At 40.6% G+C, this 18,673-nt stretch overlaps 1 protein-coding gene across 4 annotated transcripts in view; it reads left to right on the forward strand.

Annotated features, from left to right (window-relative positions):
• ITPR2 (inositol 1,4,5-trisphosphate receptor type 2) overlaps nucleotides 1-10,966 on the forward strand; it is a 421,971-nt gene extending 411,005 nt beyond the window's left edge. For 3 of the 4 annotated variants that reach the window (XM_036302048.1, XM_036302047.1, XM_036302053.1), the window contains 2 exons: nucleotides 6,286-6,447; nucleotides 7,142-7,278. In XM_036302048.1, coding sequence (XP_036157941.1) covers nucleotides 6,286-6,447; nucleotides 7,142-7,228 — 249 coding nt within the window. In that variant the 3' untranslated portion in view covers nucleotides 7,229-7,278. Of the gene's footprint in view, nucleotides 1-6,285; nucleotides 6,448-7,141 lie in introns of all 4 variants that reach the window. The other variant, XM_036302046.1, reaches the window with a different exon arrangement.
• The last annotated feature ends 7,707 nt before the right edge of the window (nucleotides 10,967-18,673 follow it).

Raw genomic sequence — 18,673 nt, forward strand, 5'->3', positions numbered from 1 at the left:
AATCTTAAAGAGTTCAGTCCCATTCTGACATCACACCTCGCTGGCCCCTATCCTAGAAGAACATATTGGTTTGGACTCAATTCAGATTTTTTAAATTCAGCATCCTCAATCCACATGATGTCCTCTTTGAAGAATCTAGTGAAGAAATATTACCTCTTTGATGCTGATGGGAAGTTCAGCCTGAGTGTAAGATTTCTTGGGTTCAACTTGGCACATCATCTTGGTCCAACTTTGAGTTTATTGTTAGGTCTCCGTGTCATGCCCATGGTCCAGCTATTGGTGATAGACTTTGAAACAGTTCAGAGACGGTAGAGAAGCTACTGATGATTTAGAAAATAAAACTAAGAGAAAAAAATGAATTATTTAGAGAAGGTCATTGGAATTAAGGAGAAATTCCAGAGGAGTATTAATATCCATCCATTTTATAAGAGAAAAAGAAAGAATGAGGAATAATGAGAGTGTTAGGTATGGAATACTCCCATGAGAAATATGTCAAATCCCTTTTTTATAGGAAATTTCTAAGTGACCAAATTATGAATTTCTAATAAATAATACCTCAGAATCATCTTCTCAGCAGCTTAATACATAAATACAATTTTCTTATTTACAGAGGCAGCCCAGATACTGTTACAAAACACTTTCATTCCCCTAACTAGTTGGTCCAGGTACCATAAATCATAGTCCAGATCCTAATGGAGTCCAGAGGTACCATAGTTTTGACTGGAACAGTCCTTCCTGGTTATACCATTCTCTCGGCAAATTTTTTTTAATGCTTTTGTTGATTTTTAAAGAGAGAGGAAGGGAAAGGGATAGAGCACGTATTGATAAGAAAGAGATACATTAATTGGCTGCACCCTGCACTCCCTCTCCTGGGGATATAGCCCACAACTGTGGAATAGGCTGTGCACCCCAGCCTATTTCTGAGGGCATGGGACAACACTCAGCCTACTGAGCCACACTGGCCAGGGCTCTGCAAAGTTTTTAATAACACTCCTTTTATGCTCAACTGTATCCTTGTTAAGCCAACAAATTATATGATTACTCAATCAATGTATAACGTGGGCACAGATAAGGATTGTTTTTTATTGTTTAAGGATGATTTTTTAATCTTTTTTTATTGTTGACATTATTACAGATGGCCCTGTTTTCTTTAAGTTTCATCCAATGATTGGTGATGTTAAGATATCACTGGTTTGGTTTTGAATTAGAGTGGTTGTTCTCAAACTTCAGTACTCATCAGAATCACTTTTAGTGCTTACTAAAGCACAGATTACTGGGCCCCAATCTTAGACTTCTGATTCTGAACATCTGGGGTATGGCTGAGAATTTGCATTTCAAACCATTTCCCAATGATGTTGATGCTGCTAGCCCAGGGGAGACAGGCTTAGAGGACAACCAACTCTTCCCCTCTGCTTGGGTAGTATTTTGAAGACAAAGAAAAAGACATAAGGATAGACTGAACAAGTTAAAGAACAATTTGATAAAATGTCTTAATATTAGGGACTAGTAAAAAAAATCAGCTGGTGAGCTGGCCAACTGCAAACTCAGTTTAATCAGATTATGATGGGCAAAACTCTGGCATGATAGCCATGTGTGGGGCCCTTCACTGAGCTCCCCTGTGCAGTTTTGAGATTTGGGAACTATTAAGTAGTTTGCTCTCAAAGAAAAAAAAAAAAAAAAAGAGCATTTTTTATTCCGAAGGAGGAATTTACATAGTCTTCTAGAAGGTTTACTTATTTCTTTGTGTGAGACAAACCTATGTGGGGGGCAGCATTATTGTTAGAATTCAGGGAGACCAAGAGGGGTGTGCCTAGCAAGCCCTGTGTGTCCCTTTTCAGAGACGTGACCAGTTGTATTTGAGAAGCCTTGAGAAGCTCTGAATTTCCACCCACCAAGACATTGGGATCTCACATTGCAGCCTCAGAGTCTAACAGTCAATCTCTAACTTCCCTGGCTATATACTACCCAGTGGTCAAATATTTTCATTCCTGGTGAAATAAGGAAATGATTTCATACTGACTAACCCAAGACAGCATGGGAATCTGCTCATCATAATCATGAGATGTTCTCAGCATGTATGAGTAACCGAGAAGTAACCAATCAGATCTAACTGCTTTGCTGGAGGGTGGACACATACAAGTTGGCATGGTGAGGAAGTGAGGTCCTGTGCACTGGCCGCTGTTCTGGGTGTCTGTCCTGCAGTTCTGGTTCAGGTTCAAGTCCTGGTCTGAACTTTCTCGCCCACTCAGGGTGAGCCTTGCATGGAGGCCACTCAGGGTGCCATTGGATGAGAGAGGAACCTTGGAATATTTAATTGGGAGCCGCTTTGAATGAAAAAGCAAATGCAGCATTTATTCTAAGAAAACTGCTGTATTTGACTTAATTTTGGTGAAAAGGATGTACTTTCTACACTAATTTGAAGAAACATCAGTTACGGAAATTAGCTGTAAAAGACTGGCTTTATGTGAAAAAAGAGGACAAAGACAATTTAGGTTGGTGTGTTGTTGTGTGTTTTTTTCTCCCATTTCAGTGAGAGATGTAAGACATTCAAGTCAAGTTCTTTAAAAACCAAGAAAAGAAACCACAAAGCATTCAATATGGAAAAAAATCATAATTACACATTTTTTCTTACTTTCAGATTATGGCCAGTTGATATACAGAGGAAGGGAGAAATGAAACAAAATGCACAGAAGTAGGAGGGAAAAGACTGAGAAACAAGCAAAGGACAAAAACAGAAAGATACAAGCAGTGAAAGAAAGATGAGAAAAACCAAAAGAGGATTAAAAGAGAATGATTTTTAGGGACTAAGAGAAAGGATGAGAGTGTCTATCATGTACTTTCCTACCCGGCCCCTAAGCACAGCTTGCTGTTGTTTTTCTCATCCTTTGATTGAAGTCTCCCTCCACATAGACTGTTAATTCCATAAGCATGAGAATGAGCTGGGTGTTGTTCACTATTGTTTTCCCAGCGCCCAGCACAGACATAGAAAACACAGTAAGAATTAGTAAATGAATGGATGAACTAGGAACAAGGGAAGAAAAAATGTGCAAGGAAAGAGAGTCCTGTAGCCCAAAGGTTGGGGTGATGGTCCTCCAAGAGCTAGTTGTTTCCTCAAGAGCCAGAGACTCCGGAATACAGTAACCTCTTTGCAGGTCGTGTCATGAAACCTCACCCATGTTCTCTTTGGCTCAGTTACCATCTGCTTGCTAAGCATGAGAATATTTTGCCTCTGTTTCTTTTGAAAACTTTCTGAAAATTGATGTTTTCACCATCCACACCTTGGGTATCGCTATGTCACCTGGTACCTTCTCTCTCCAGGCTCAGCTATCTAAGGTTCTCAAACCCTTCGGTCCCATCAGCTCCCCGGAGTCTGCCGTTGTAGACCAACTCTCCTCTCCCCAAGTGCTGCCTTCTTGGTTCTCCCAAGAGGCGTGCCTTCACTTTTAACCAGCTGGTGGCAATGGGCCGTCTTCCCAACCCCTCGACACTAAGGGCCTTAGAAGAGAGTCAGCAGACTCGGCTCCCACCGCCAAGACATCACCACGCCTTCACCCTCACGTGAAATGCATTTTCCAAGCCTCCACATCACTGTCCTCCAATACCGCCCGGGCACTCCTATACATTCATCACAGATTTTGGCCCATGGCAGCCCACAGCCCCCTCATCCACCCTATCGCTGACCTCCCCCAGGATGACTTCAAGGACTTTGGGCATGATTCATCCAAAAGATTAGCCTCTGCAAATACAGTGATTTTTTTAAATTGTAGTAAAATATGCATAACATAAAATTAACCATTTTTAAGTGCACAGTTTTGTGGCAGTAAGTACATTTACATTGTTATGCAACCATCACCACCATCTATCTCCAGGGAATTTTCATCTCCCCCCAAATAAAACTCTGTCCCCATTAAATACTGACTCCCCAAATTCGCCAATATTTTATCAGATTTAAAGGACTCTCATTGTAGAATTTTTACTTCCTAAAGTTGTTCTACTTTTCGAATTTTAAAATGTATTATTGCACTTTCTATCCACAGTCTCCAGTCTTACCAAGCAATCTCGATGCACACAGATCTGGGTTGGGATCCCAGCTAAAACATTTGTTAGCCTCAGTTTCTTCATTTGTAAAGTTCAGATAATAGATAACACTGTACTTAATCCACAGACTAAAGAGATAAGAGAGCTGGCGTTCATTGGATGGTTGACAGGATTCGGTGCTTATAGAACCTTCAGCACAGGTGTCTTCTTCTCCATCCTTCCTACCAGTCCCCACAGTCATGCTCCTCATTCCAATCACTGCTTTGCTGTCATCCTTATCCTCCTCTCACCTTAGTCTTTCTGGCACCGATTTCAGGGGATACCCCGTCCTCTATTGGTCCAGCTCTCTGCCTCCACCAACCGACCTGGGCTCAGCTATCTAAGGTTCTCAAACCCTTCGGTCTTTGCTGTGGTCACTAGAAGGCATGGTCTCCCACCCCACTAGGCCGCCCATCCTGTCAGTTACAGGCCTTTAACGGGCCCCCTATTTGACTTGCCATTCCCCACACCAGCTTTTTCTGCTCTTTTCCCTTCACTCCATATCCCTATTATGCCACTACCCCAGGGTTGTCATCTATCTTCTGTGTTTTTATGGACCCGAGTTCTTAAAGTTTAGTGCACGAAGGAATAATGCACAACCCCTAAGAGGTTGACTTGGTGAGAGGAGATGAGGTGGAAATCTGCAATTTTAACAAGCAGCCCAGGTGATTTTGGTATAGGTAATGCACTGTCCACTTTTCTCTGAGGGCTGTCTGAAGCCACAAGCTCTTTGAGAGCAACATCTTGTCTTCTCTGATTTTCATCTCTAAATACCTGGCAATAGATGGGGAAGGATTGAGAGAATGAATGAATCTGGCTGTCACTCTGCATTTCAGAATAAGTTACCACTCTCCTTTTGAAATGCTAATTAGCTACAGCAGTTTAAATGCAGTTTAAAACTCTTTAAGATGTTTTATCCTTAATCCTTTATCATCCCTTTTCATTGCCATTGGAGGTAGGGGATTATTAAGAACTTGCTATTCTCAGACTAGAACAACTACCAAAAAGAAAAAAGGACCAAGCCAAGGGCTGGGTGAGAATCAGACAGAAGAGCAGAGATATGTGGGTTGGGCCTTTCCACTGTATCTTAGGGAGGAACGTACTGTGTTAACGCTCATTCTAAGGATCTGCCAGGCAGACGTCTTTATGGCCACTTTGTAGTGGGCTTTTCCGGAGTAGAAAACATCTTAAGCAGGAAGGTCACTTCTGGAGATGCTGGGAGAAGGTGACTTAGGGAAACTGGTAAATAAGGTTACAGACTGACATACCTGGCCAGTGGTGGGAACACACCCCACTTCAAAGACTTCACATCCTAGCTCTCCCAGTTCCTAGTTTGTGACGTGGGTAATTTAACTGTTGGGGTCGCTTGTTTCCTCATTTGTAAAATGGGGACAGTGTGATTTCCCTTGCAGGCTTTTTTGAGGATTCAAGATGGAATGTAAGTAATGCACAGTGACTCTATGATGCCGGGCCATCAGGCAGTTTCCAAGAGAGCTGGGTATCTGGTTATCCCTTTGTCTCCATGGCAATGAAGGGGAATCGCGTGCACACATACCTGCACCAAGTCCACCTAGAAAAACAGAAGTGGGACCAGCTGTTGCCCTCTGGGGAAGTCTGACTCTGAAGCCTCACCCCTTCTGTAGTAAAATGTTTCCAAAGGGAGCAGACAGAGTAACCTAGGGCCATGCCCTCCCACTTCCCTCTTCCTGAGCCCGCTACGAGCCTGTCTTGGGGAAGTGGGAGGTAAACTTGCGTGGGTGGCCGGAACTGAAACATTTCTTTTACCACTTTCCTGTTCCTCCACCCCTTTCTCTTTTGTGCCCGGGGGAGGTGGGGAGGAGAAACAGCTCAGGCCTGTGCTGTACCCACACATTTGGATCTGCTCCCCCAGCCTTCAGAGCCTACCTTGTCATTCACCAAGATTCATTGAATGCCTGCAGGGTTCAGGCTGCTGTTCTCAATGTTGTATCCCAGACCTCCCTGGGAGCCCATAGGAAGTTTGTTGAAATAGTTAAGATATTCCCCCAGCTCATGAAGAGCAATATGTAACCCCCACTTCATTCCAACCCTCAGCCCCTCCCCATCCGTGGCTAAAAAGTGCGCTAAAAATGTTTGATTTATCTGTTAGTAATAATGAACACCTATAAACAGTCTTCAGGCTTCCTTCCATACCTACTCCCTTGTTCCTGAATATTTATTTGCTTTTAGGAGAAGAACTTGGATTGGTTTCCTCGGATGCGAGCCATGTCCCTTGTTAGCAATGAAGGTGACAGTGAGCAAAATGAGATTCGGAACCTGCAGGAGAAGTTGGAATCAACCATGAGTCTGGTCAAACAGCTGTCGGGTCAGCTGGCGGAGCTCAAGGAGCAGGTCAGTGGGTCCAGGGAGCTGGGGCTGAGTGAGGGGGAGTCATTCACCACCTTGAGTGCGGGAGACCCAGAGACTCCTGGGAGCAAGCTTGTGGAATTTATAAATTCCGATTAAGAAAGCCCATGGTGTGCTGTTGGAACATCTCAGCAAGCAGGGGCTTCTGCTTCTCCACCTCCCCATCTTGTGTGAACCTTCTCCTTCTGTGAAAGGGGGAAGGAAGGCACGAATGCCAAAATGCAAAGACCTCTTTGCACTTTTTTGGTAGAAACTCATATTTTCTGCCATCAGAGTAATTAAACTCATTGGAAAGGCAGATCATCATTAGTATCTGTCATCGCTATAATCATCCCCTACATCGTGTAAAATTGTTAGCATCTGTAAAAATAATATCGAAAGTGACTGTGGGAGCTGTTAAAATGACTCTGGTGTTGGGGGGTGATTATGTGACAAGCAAGGGCTGCTTTAAAAGAACCATGGTTCCTGTTTCTTAACCACAGAGACCGGGTTTGCTTTGTTTTCTCTGTTTATGGAAATGCACTTAAAAAATATTCTCTCTGTTTTGAAGAAACATATTCTCTACGATCCCAAGACAGCCCTGTAGGTGCTTGGGAAATGTTAACCCAAAACGGTGTGGCCCACCAGCCCTGGGAGAGAGTGAGGAAATCAGCTCAACACACTGTCTCTTTCTCCCCAGATGACAGAACAAAGGAAGAATAAGCAGAGACTGGGCTTTCTCGGATCAAACACACCCCATGTGAATCATCACATGCCGCCACACTGATACCATGGGGGAGAGCCGTGACTGGCCTTTCATCAGCGCCCTGCCTGACCACTGAATACAGAACTGAGCTGGAGGGGAGTGAACAGTGCCTATTGTTGAAAAGTTAAAAACAACCAAGTGCCAAGATGTTGCCTGGTGTAGCTCCGGGAACAATTTATAACTGTGTTTTCATGGTTGAGAAGACCAAACTCAAAAATGCAGCGGCTGGAAAGCACACATCACGCCTTCTTAACGCAACGTGAAGGGACTTACGTGGACGGAGAGGGCAGGGAGAGGCAGGGCTGCAGGAGATGCCGTGCAGAGAGAGCCACCTTTTGCTAAGCCATTAAAGAGTCGGTTTTGTCTTAAACGCTGACTGCAACCTTTGTCACGGTTGGTTGGACTTTCTTTCTTTTAATTATGGCATGTAGGTCAGTGATACAGGAAGTCATATTTGGGTGGCTAAGTTTTTACTATAGAAAATAAGTGAAAAAGATTAAAAAATGAGAGTTGCAAAGAAAAATGTTAGTGTTTCCAAACCGTAGCTGTCACAGGGCAATGTCCTTATTTATAACATGCAACGCAATGGATTTGCGGCTCTAGCAACTAGTGCTGGGAGCCTGTGCCCCTCAAGCTGACATCACAATGGGATGTGATTGCTTTCTCCCAGATCCAGAGGGGCTCTGTCAATATAGAGCACAAAAGGTGGTCTTCAGAGAACTCGGGAAAAGCATGTCAATCATGTATAGGCTAAGATTTTCAAAGATTTGGGGAAGAAAAAGCTACAGTAAGCCCCAGGGAAGAGTTTTTTTGAGTGTATGTGTGCTTTAAAATATATTGAGATTAATAAATGAAAATGGTGGAAGATGACGGGAAATACTGAAAAACTTACGAGAGTGGCATTTTATAAATATGGAGTAAAAGCTATTTGATTCATGTTTGCTGTGCTTAAAAGGAACTGAGTGGTTTTATTCCTGCAGTTGGGAGGGAGGGAAAAATCTAAGGACTTTATTGAATACTCAAGAAAATGAAGCATATCAATTGCATATTTTAAAACTGTATTTAGTGAGAGCTTTTCAGAATGTAGAAAGATAATAATCTCTCCCCCAAATTATTTTTATGTTAAATTAATGCAACTAGAATTTGTGGAAAGAGAAAATAACCTGCCATACCCTTGTTATTCTTAGAAATGATGTTTTCAGAGTGTTAAAGCAAAATTGAGATATTTAAAGTGTTAGGGGACCACTGTGTGGCCAGAGAGCAAGGCACAGGACACCCAAGTCTGGGAGATTCTTTGCAAGTTGACCTTCTGGCCCTGGCCCCCCAAGAACAAAAAATTGCCTCCAGAATCTTCAACTCTGACCTTATTACCACCAAGGTTGAAGGTCTGGGCAAGGTTTGCTATGACTGTTTTTAAAGCTTTGAGATTGTTTTGATATAGTTTAAGCTATTGGATCCTAAAATTCTCAAATCATTGGGCTAGGTAGATTAGAAAGGATGCCTAGACCAGCCCTGTTAAAATGCTGTTAAAATGTTGACTTGGAGAGAAACTGTTGAAACCTCGATCAACAAATTTTTGAGCTGAATCTCTTGACACCCCCCTAATCCAAACCTCTCCCCAAATTGAGAATTCTTCAGTCCGACATGAAAGCCATTTTCCTGACCAGTTGCTGAAGTACCATAGTCCAGAGACGAAGAAATTGAGATATATATCCGCGGGCAGCACAGAACTTTGAACCTATTAGGCAATCAATAAGTGTATGAGAATTCCACCGTCACTAATCACCCTTAATTCTTTATTAAAACTTTAAACCCTCTCACATATTTGATTCTTTTTAAATGTCTTCACCAAAATCTAAGTAAAACAAAGCATCCATTGTTTTCATCCAAGACCATCATTGTTTTAATATCATTAGATAACTATATTAATTAGGCAGAGAGTTTGGGGAGTAGGGCAAAGAAAAGGGGTAGATTGAGCATATTCTAGTTTAGGGATCTCACAAAATCAAATATTTTTTATGTCTGAACATCAAGAGAATAGATTAATTTTTACAGATGAGAGCAACCTGTCTTTCAGATGATGAACTATGTAGTCTTTCCTGACACTGTGATAGTTCTTTTTTTTATAGGACTAAGCCATTGGGTTAGTGGTAGCTCACCCTTTCTCAGCATATTGTCTCCTGTGGGAAGCAGCCAGAAGATTGCAACTAAAAAGATTCTTATTGGTTCAGAATTAAAATATTTCTCAGTTGTGCTTCTCTTTCTTTTCTGCCTAAATACTTAGAGATTACAGGGCAAAATGAACAAAACAAAACAAACAAAAAAGGCATTTTGCAGGCTATTAATTCATGACAAAGATAATAATGCAGAAATTTGACATCTGATTTATATGTTACATATATGTTTGTAATGCAACCGGAATAGTTGACCTAGACAAGTATTAGTTAACATTCTCATATTTATATAGTGATATTACATACAATCATCCTTGATTTTGATGTTAAGGGAAATGTTTTCCTATTTATTTGTTAAAATCCACACGAGGTTAAAAGTATCAGTTAATGCTGAATAGTTTAATGAAAGTATGTTTCTTAAAATATCATTTTTAGATGAGAAAATGTTTGTATCATATAAGACTATAATATAAATAAATAAATTGTATACATGTAAAATTTATCATTTTCTTCCCCTTAAAAAGTTAGTTTAGAAAAGGGCTTATTTTCTTAAATATTGAACTTTTTCTGTTGATGACAAGGATGCAGTTTTTAGATGGTTGATAATATCTGGAAGATATTTCATCCAAGTCGGAACTGTGTGCTTATGTCATATTCTCCACTCACAGTTCATTCTTTTGAATGTTCTTTTTAGTTTATAGTTGTTTTATTATAAACAGTGATGCAGCCACCCCCTATCTCCATGCCCTGGGACTAAGATGAATGGGAAGACTGGGGATCTGGGGTCAGTGAAAGTGAAGATTGGGGCTTCCTTATGATTAGGGGAAAGAAGGAGTAAATGACAGATGCTAGGAAGAAAAGAGCTTACCCTCCAGGGCCCAGTAGACTGGGACATAATAAGTAAATATTTCACAGGCATAATGGCATACCAGATTACAGACTCAAGGGATGCTGCTTAAACATGCAGAGGAAAGAGCTTTGTGGAAGAGTAGCTATAGGGCGCATGTTCCCTCAGCAGGTCTTAAAGCTACACGGAATAACAAATCGACATATTCTGACCCACAGACCCTTTCCAGTATGCCATGACACATACTACAGTACAAAACAGAGAGGATCAGGCATCTGAAACAAACGCAGATGCCACAGGAACTAGGCAAGTCACTTGAATGGGTGAAATTGTGGCATCCACACCATACATAGGGAATGGGGAGGCCATGGTGAGCTTTCTGTTTGCAAAATTTGACCACTGATTCCAGTGTTTAGAAAATCCCTGAGGCTAGTTGAGGCCTTCTAGTCACTCATTTGTTATCTCCCTTATAGTCACTCATTTGCTCTCTCTGAAATCATTGTAAAGCTATTCGATTGAATAGAAGAAAGGACTAAAACCAAGCACAGGAACTAAAATGCATGTGAAACTTGAGAAATCTGAAAACAAATCCAGTTATCATCTCTGAACTGGCAGGTTTCCACAGACTTGGATGATTTATTGAATTATCAGACCAGTACTTCTCATTTCACCAGTAGACGGTTTCCCCCCAAAAGTAGAGGATTGCTCTATTTGCTGCAAAAAAAAAAAAAAAAAAAAGACATGATTCTAATATATGTCAAGACCAGATAAGTATAATTTATAAATTATTATTAATAAAATTGGATATCTATAACTATTTCACGTGTGATACTTTAAGTGCTGTATTCATTTCTGACCATGTTTCTAAATAACATATCCATTGGTATGAAAGTCGTTATTATTGCTATTTTACTTAGGGAGACATGAGAGGCAAAAAATTGGTGACTTGAACTATGGTGATGAACTAATCCATATGGAACATTGTGCCCAGCATTTATGCAGAGTTGGTCAAAACCCTAATTGGCCAACACCTATTGGTGTGTGTATTGGCGGGATGGGTGGGTAGGGATGGGGGGGGGGAGGGTCATACACAGCTTAGACTTATTGGGCACAGGCATTTGGTCATCTAGGATTTCCTAGTTGTTAACATCCAGCACTTCAAATAATAGTTCCCCTCAGCCAGCTGAAATCAAAATGAGTTGCTTGAATCACATGCAAACAATGAATAGAGTTCTTTGCTCATGTGGCCTTTTTCCAGTGTGCCACAGTTCCTTAAAGAAGTGTGGCAGAAATTGTTTTGTTTGGAAATCAGAGGAAAGGTTGGACAATGAGTTCCTCTTGCAATGAGCGTAATTGGCACGAAGGGCAGGAGTATGCAAGTGGAGGGGGATGTGATGGACGTCCGCAAGTTACCCTGCCTTTGACTGGCCAACCGGGGTGCTTTGCACCTTAGGAGGCCAAGACTTCAGGGAAGAACCGCAGGCTAGAAATCGGTGAACTTTCGCCTCTCCCATGTTCCTCCCGACAGCAGGATTGCTAACACATCACATGGAGCCAACTGCATGGCAAACAAAGAAACACAGGAGCCAAATTTTATGCAGATAGAAAATGTATAAGAACAGAAATTAGTTGTTGAGTTCAGTTTAACTCAATTTAACAGAAAATTCTGGTTTTTACACTTCAATATGGATTTTCCCCTGATGTCTGTTTCCTTTTAGCTCCAGTTATTTGGGGTAAAAGCAGGTCCGGGTAGAGTTGCCCTCCTCACAGCTGTGGGAACGTGCATGCAGGGTGGATTTCCTCAGCACATCCTTTCAAAGTTCTCCTCTAAAATTGGTTTCCATAGGAAAAAGGTTCTGAGGCTGCTCCCTGCTCTCATAACTGTGCTTTTAGTTTTGTTTTATAATTGTCTTCCCTTTGGACAATTTTATCTACCTTTCTGTAAGCCATAACCTGTTCCTTCTCTTTCAATGTAGATCAAATGTTTGTGATTCTGATCTTCTCAGCAGTATATTAAAATAAAAATTCTCTGAAGACAATACCTTAAAATTAGACCCAACTTTATAAAAAATATTCATTTATTTTGTATTAACTTGGCTTTATCAGGGAAGCAAAATCATGATAGGTGGCATAGACTGAGAGATTTACAGTGGGGTTTCCCATTATGCAGCCATAGTGAACACTCTATGGAAAGCTGGTGCTTCTGCATCTGGTGGTGGGTCTGAAGTCACTGTAAGTGAGGGGGGCTGGCAGTCAGGATAAAAAGCTGGGTGTGAAGCAGGGAAGAGCGAGGGCAAACTGGAATCCATGGGGGCAGATTTGTATCTACTTCTCACCATCTCCAAACTCCATAGCCCATGTGACCTAAAAAAGAAGCTGGTGGCCTTCACCATGGAGTTGCATGTGCCTCTGACCCAGGACTCAGAACTCAGAAAACTGGAAAAGGTCTGCTGGGAGCTGGAGCACTGCAGGCTAGCTGCTGCCCCACGCCAACCCCCTGAGCCAGGAGATCAAGCTGTGAGCTGCAGCAGTGCTTTTGCCTACTTCTTCTGAACTTAATGGCTATTGCTTCACTTCTAACTTCCACATCTCATGAAAATATCTCCTGTGGTCAAAATTAACCTGTAAGCCTGTGAGAAAGGAGATTCTGGGAAATGTAGTTCCAGCTAAGCCAAACTGGCACGATAGTACAAAGCTACGCCACTGGAGTAGGCCTTAATGCTCACCAATAGTGATGCTCTTTTTCATACTGGAGCCACAGACACATTTCCTAGTACCTGTTGCAGTTTGGTGAAAACACACGACTAGTTCTGACCAATGGATTGTGAGTGCAGTTGACAAGCTGAAGCAGTAAAAAGTCTCTGGACAACCTCCAGTTCTTTCTCCCCCACATCAATCATGGAGGCCAAGATGAAATCAGCCTAAATCCCTGAGTCACCTCTTTGAAGCGAACTACTCTAGGGACCCTAGAGAATCTTTTTTATTTTATTTTTATTGATTTCAGAGAGGCAGGGAGAGAGAGCAAGAGATAGAAACATCAATGATGAATCATCTATCGGCTGCCTCCTGCATGTCCCCTACTGGGGATCGAGCCTGCAACCAAGGTATGTGCCCTGACTGGAAATCTAACCATGACCTCCTCGTTCATAGCTCAATGGTCAACCAACTGAGCTACACCAGTCAAGCTAGAGAGTCTTAATACACACAGCAGAAGTAGTATGAGTGAAAAATAAACTTTCATGTGTCAAACTATTGAAATTTCAGAGCTTTTTTGGTTGTTAAATGAGATTTGGGAGTTTATGATTGTTACTATAGCATTAACCTGCCTACCTAACATATGTATAAGTCACCAGAAAATTGACCCAAGTATAAAACTTCTGGGATGTATTCAATAAAAATATAAAATAAAGAAATACCTATATATGCAAAGTATTCATTATATCATTATATATATAATTCAAAATTTGAATGCAGTCCAAAGATCCAGTAATTTGGGCAAGCTTAAAATTTATGATTCAATCATGGGATAGAATAATATGAATCTATGTGAAGTATATAAAATGAGACATTAGAAAACAGGATAAACTTAAAAGGTGGCTACAAATTATATGTATACTACTAACTATATAAAGCATGTTTCTCAAAATTGAACAAAATACTCAGTAATGATAATTGTTTTAAAATAGCTGTAGTATTATACATTATTCCTGTTCTTTATTTTCTAGACATTTTTTAGGTTTTAAAATTGATTTGGTAGTTTAATAATATTTTTTAAAGGAAATTAAAGTTGTATTTACTCCATCAAATATTTCCTAAGAACATATTTTCCCAAAATATTTACATTTTCATAGGATCACTGGAATTGTAGATTAAGTGAATATCATAGCCACGGTTTATAATGGTTTCAATTAGGCATTTAAGAAAAATTACATGATATTCCTATGTACAAGAGAGAAAAATTTGTCCTGGATCAGATTAGTTTTCTGCAAGTGAACAATTCTACTAAATGTGAGATTAGAGTAAAATATCCTTGGCCTATTGTTAGATCTCTGCCTTGGCCTTTTCCTGGTCAACATTTATTTCAATGTCTGGAATAAAGAAATACATGGCAAAATTACAAAATGTGGAGCTGACATAAAGTTGTGAAGTAGAGTGAACATGAGCAATGACAGAGTAACAATAATGTCAGAAAACTGGAACAATGAACAAAGCTAATGAACTTTAACTGAGAAATATAAAGTTTAACTCCAAAAAGCCCAGTTGCATCAATAGAGGATACAGCAGACAAAAATCAAAGAAACCTTGAGATTTTCAACAACCTCTAGGTCAGCGGTTTTCAACCTGTGGGTCGTGACCCCTTTGGGGGTCGAACAACCCTTTCACAGGGGTCGCCGAAATACATCCTGTATATCAGATATTTACATTACGATTCATAACAGTAGCAAAATTACAGTTATGAAGTAGCAACGAAAATAATTTTATAGTTGGGGGTCACCACAACATGAGGGACTGTATTAAAGGGTCGTGGCATTAGGAAGGTTGAGAACCACTGCTCTAGGTCCATATTTATATATTCAGTTATTTTTTTAAAATGTTTATTTAGTGCTTATTATATTTTAAAAATATTGCAGAGGTCCAGGCAAGATCTGATAAGGGTTTTATTTTAGAGAGTAAGCACTATGATGTCATCACTGTGATCTTCTAACACCTTCTTTTCAATGCCCTATAGCTGTAAAGACATGAGTGATGGATAGTAGATATTTGGCAACAGGATTAGTTCCCCTTGTAACTAACCCCTCTTTCTATCTCAGTATTCAAAAAGGAGAATCTACAGAATCTGGTGTTCAATTGGGTGAGGAATAAGGAAGAAGGAGGAATCCAGAATAAGTCTTGGGCTTTTACTGGATTAATGGGAAAATAGTGATGCTGTCCGTTGAGATAGGGAATACTGGAAGGAGTAGACTGGGGTGGGACTGTGGAGAGACTAGAAGATGCGTTTATATTTGAACATACTGAGTTTTATTTCTTTAAGAGGAATCCAGAAAGAATTACCTGTTAGATACTTGGATATATAGGTCTAGAGTCCATGAAAGAAGTTGGTACTAAAGATAAAAGATTTAAGAGTCATTGAGATATACATGACAGTAAGACCAAAGGAATAAACAAATGCTAAAAGACAGAGAGTAGACATTAAGAAGAGAAGAAGGTCCAGGATAGAGCCCCAAAGAAAATCAATCAAAAGAAGGGGGGAAAATGAGAAAGAAAAATCATAGACCTGTGCAAGAACAAAAAGGAGAAAACTTTGACTCACTCTCACAGTTTGCTCTTAATTTATCTGAAAACAGGTGGCCATCCCCTTTTACATGAAAACTATATTCTGAGTCAGTCAGTTCCCATGTCAACCTTCCTTTCCTATCAAACTTCTTATTTTACCTGTAGAGATAGACTTTCTGTATATGACACCACATATAAGTAGAATGGGGTGGACGAGAAGTAAGATGTATCTTGGCATGTGTGGACAACGGAGGAAGAGTGTTGTGAGCCTGAAAAGGAAAGGCGCTAGGAGTAATGCTTACTGGGCATTGTGGTTCTCCACATATTTTGAATAAAAAGTAATGCACTGCATCTGACTCTTAGAGAATCTAGAAATCAGTGTAGAGGGGAAGCACTTCTGCTTCTTTAAGGATTATTTGCTGGCCATTGCAATTTGGAGGGGCAGTCATTCATATCGACCTGTTTAAACAAGAGGACAAAAGTGGGAGTGAAGAAAATGGTCTTCTACCCAAAGGAGCCCTGGGTTCTCCTTCCTCCAGCACTGCCGATTGATGGCAGCTGGAAAGGCAGCACTGAACAGGCTCAGGGGAGCACAAGATGCCCTAAGGAAGCAAGTCCCAGCCACACTTAGAAGTCAACCTTCCTATCGTAGAGATACAACTGAATGCTGAACTAAAAAGGAAGTGACAGAAGAGCCTTCTCTGTACCTGAATTTTTAAATTTGGTTACATGAAAAACTACAGATAAATATAAGCTCAAGAGATTTTAAATGAGAAGCATATTATCATCACCAGTTCAAACTCACTTTCTAACCCTAGGTTACAAATTTGGGGCTTCAAAAAAACCTGAACCTCCATGAGTTCATTGTAAAAAACTATGTCCAAAGTGCTGAGCGAGACTGCACAGAGGAGATGACGTTTGAACAATTGACTGGGAAGTTAGAAGTGGCCAAGGAAAGTCGCTCAGGGAAAAATGAGCATTTGAAGCACAAGCAGAGTGAAAGCAAACAGAGGAAGAAGAAAAATGAATGGTGTTCATGGAATGACCAAAGTCACATGTGGTTAGTGGGTTAAGGAGGAGTAGCAAGAGCCAGGCTATGAAATTACTCCAGACCATTACCTTAAAGAGCAGTTGGGTGAGGGGGGCTGCAGAAACTTTTATATAAGAAACATAACATGGTCACATTAAGTTTTAGGAATGTAACTGGAGGGAGAGTAAGGGATCGAGTGGAGAGGAAGGAGCTATAACAGGGAGGTCAGTTAGCTAGGAGGTTGTTGTAAAGATCCAGCCAAGAAAACCAAAGGCCTGTACCAGAGCAACAGTGGTCTGATGAAGAAGCGTGGACAGACCCCAGGGACACAAATAAGGTAGAGGTCCAGGACTTTAGACCAATAGAGGGAGAGTTGTTGAGGATTACCTTCAGGTTCTCATTTGTGAGAAAGGTTAGATATCCCTTAGCAGGGAGAAAAAATTCCTAACTGAGTATGCTTGTGACCTATGAATCTACAATGCATCCAAATGAATATTGTCGTAGACTCTGCAATTACTGAGACAAAATGATATCATCACTGTGATCTTCTAACACCTTCTTTTCAATACCCGATAGCTGTAAAGACATGAGTGATGGATAGTAGATATCTGGCAACAGGATTAGTTTCCTGAGCATTACAGATGGAGATGCAATAATTGGGGTATGCTTTGAGTTCAGTTAAGTAGAACCAAGATTTTATCAAGTTTTGACATAACGTTGTTTCTTTTAATCCCCCCAGCATTCCTAAAGGTGGGTATTTAATATCCTTCCAAGGTAATATTTAATATCTTTTCAGTTTTACAGATGAGGACTCGAAATCAGTTGTCGTAGTTATCACAATTAGTTACTAGTGGAGCTAAGACTGGGCCACTTTCTTCCACTTTTGCCTCTAGAGACAGAACACGCTCATGAGACTGCAAACCCACTGAGGTCAGAATTGATCTTATTAATTCTTATGACCCCAATATATATCACAGTGCCCAGAACATTGATATTTATCAATGCATGATAGCACTGAATCACAGGATCTATTCATTTGTGGAATGAATAAATGGATTTCACACATCTAACATTCCAGAATTCTTTGCTTTGTTAAATAACGCAACTACATTTCTGAAAAAAAAGTTTCATGGACATGAAAAATAAAAGGTATTAGGCAGGTGTTGGTGATTTCACTTCCTGTGAAATAGCTTGGAAGAGTGGGTAGAGTCTATGAGTTAAAATAACACATATGGGAGAATTAATGTTTTAAAGAAAATATGTAAAAAGAGATATTTCCATGTGATCTAATTAATTTCCCAAACCGCTGGCAGGAAGACCCTTTCCTGAATCCCACCTGAGTAAGCATTTTCATTGCTTACTTTCCAAGGGTGTGTCTACACACCAGCCCTCCTCGCCTGCTCTGCCTGCCTCTATTTTATTACATGACATTTTCATTGAGCTATTGAAATTGGATGTGTCAGACACATTAAAAGCAATGGCAGTTGTGGCAAGTTAGTTGATATATTTTAAAATAAACCAAGAGGGCCATGTAGATGTCAAGGGAATAAATTGCTCTGTTTAGCAACAAGTGATTTATTTAACTACTGTAGACAGGGTCCAAGCAATGCCAAACTGCATACATTTTGGAAAAAGCTGAGCTATTTTTCTCAGAAATCTCTCATGTGGGACCAAAATAAGAACAGGAGAAGCTTATGGGAAGATTAATTAAATTCTTGATTTGGGAATGACCCCAAAGAATGAATTTTATTTCCCATGTGCTACAAAATTGACCTTGTCGTGTTTCTGAAGGTGAGACACATTCTTGAAGTATCAGGTATTAGCATTGACCCAGACTTCAAGGCCTTCACTTCATGCTGCTGTAACAGCCTTTCTCCCCAGCTTGCGTTTATGTCTCAGAGCAGGGTGATCGGAAAAGCAGAACTCTGGGATTTCATCCTTCCTTCCTCTCACCATTCAACCTTGGTTGGTGACTGCTAGGTACAAGACAATCAATACATGGGACTTGGTTGGAATCTAAAGTTGCAGAAACACAGCAAAGCAGCTAAACGTACAGGCTCTGGGAACGGAAGGCCCAGATTTGCATCCTGGTTTTGCCACTTACTCACTGAGTGACTGTGAACGGGTTTCTGGCCTTTCTG

This window comes from Myotis myotis, unplaced genomic scaffold, assembly GCF_014108235.1.
Source record: "Myotis myotis isolate mMyoMyo1 unplaced genomic scaffold, mMyoMyo1.p scaffold_m19_p_3, whole genome shotgun sequence".
Lineage (NCBI taxonomy): Eukaryota > Metazoa > Chordata > Mammalia > Chiroptera > Vespertilionidae > Myotis > Myotis myotis.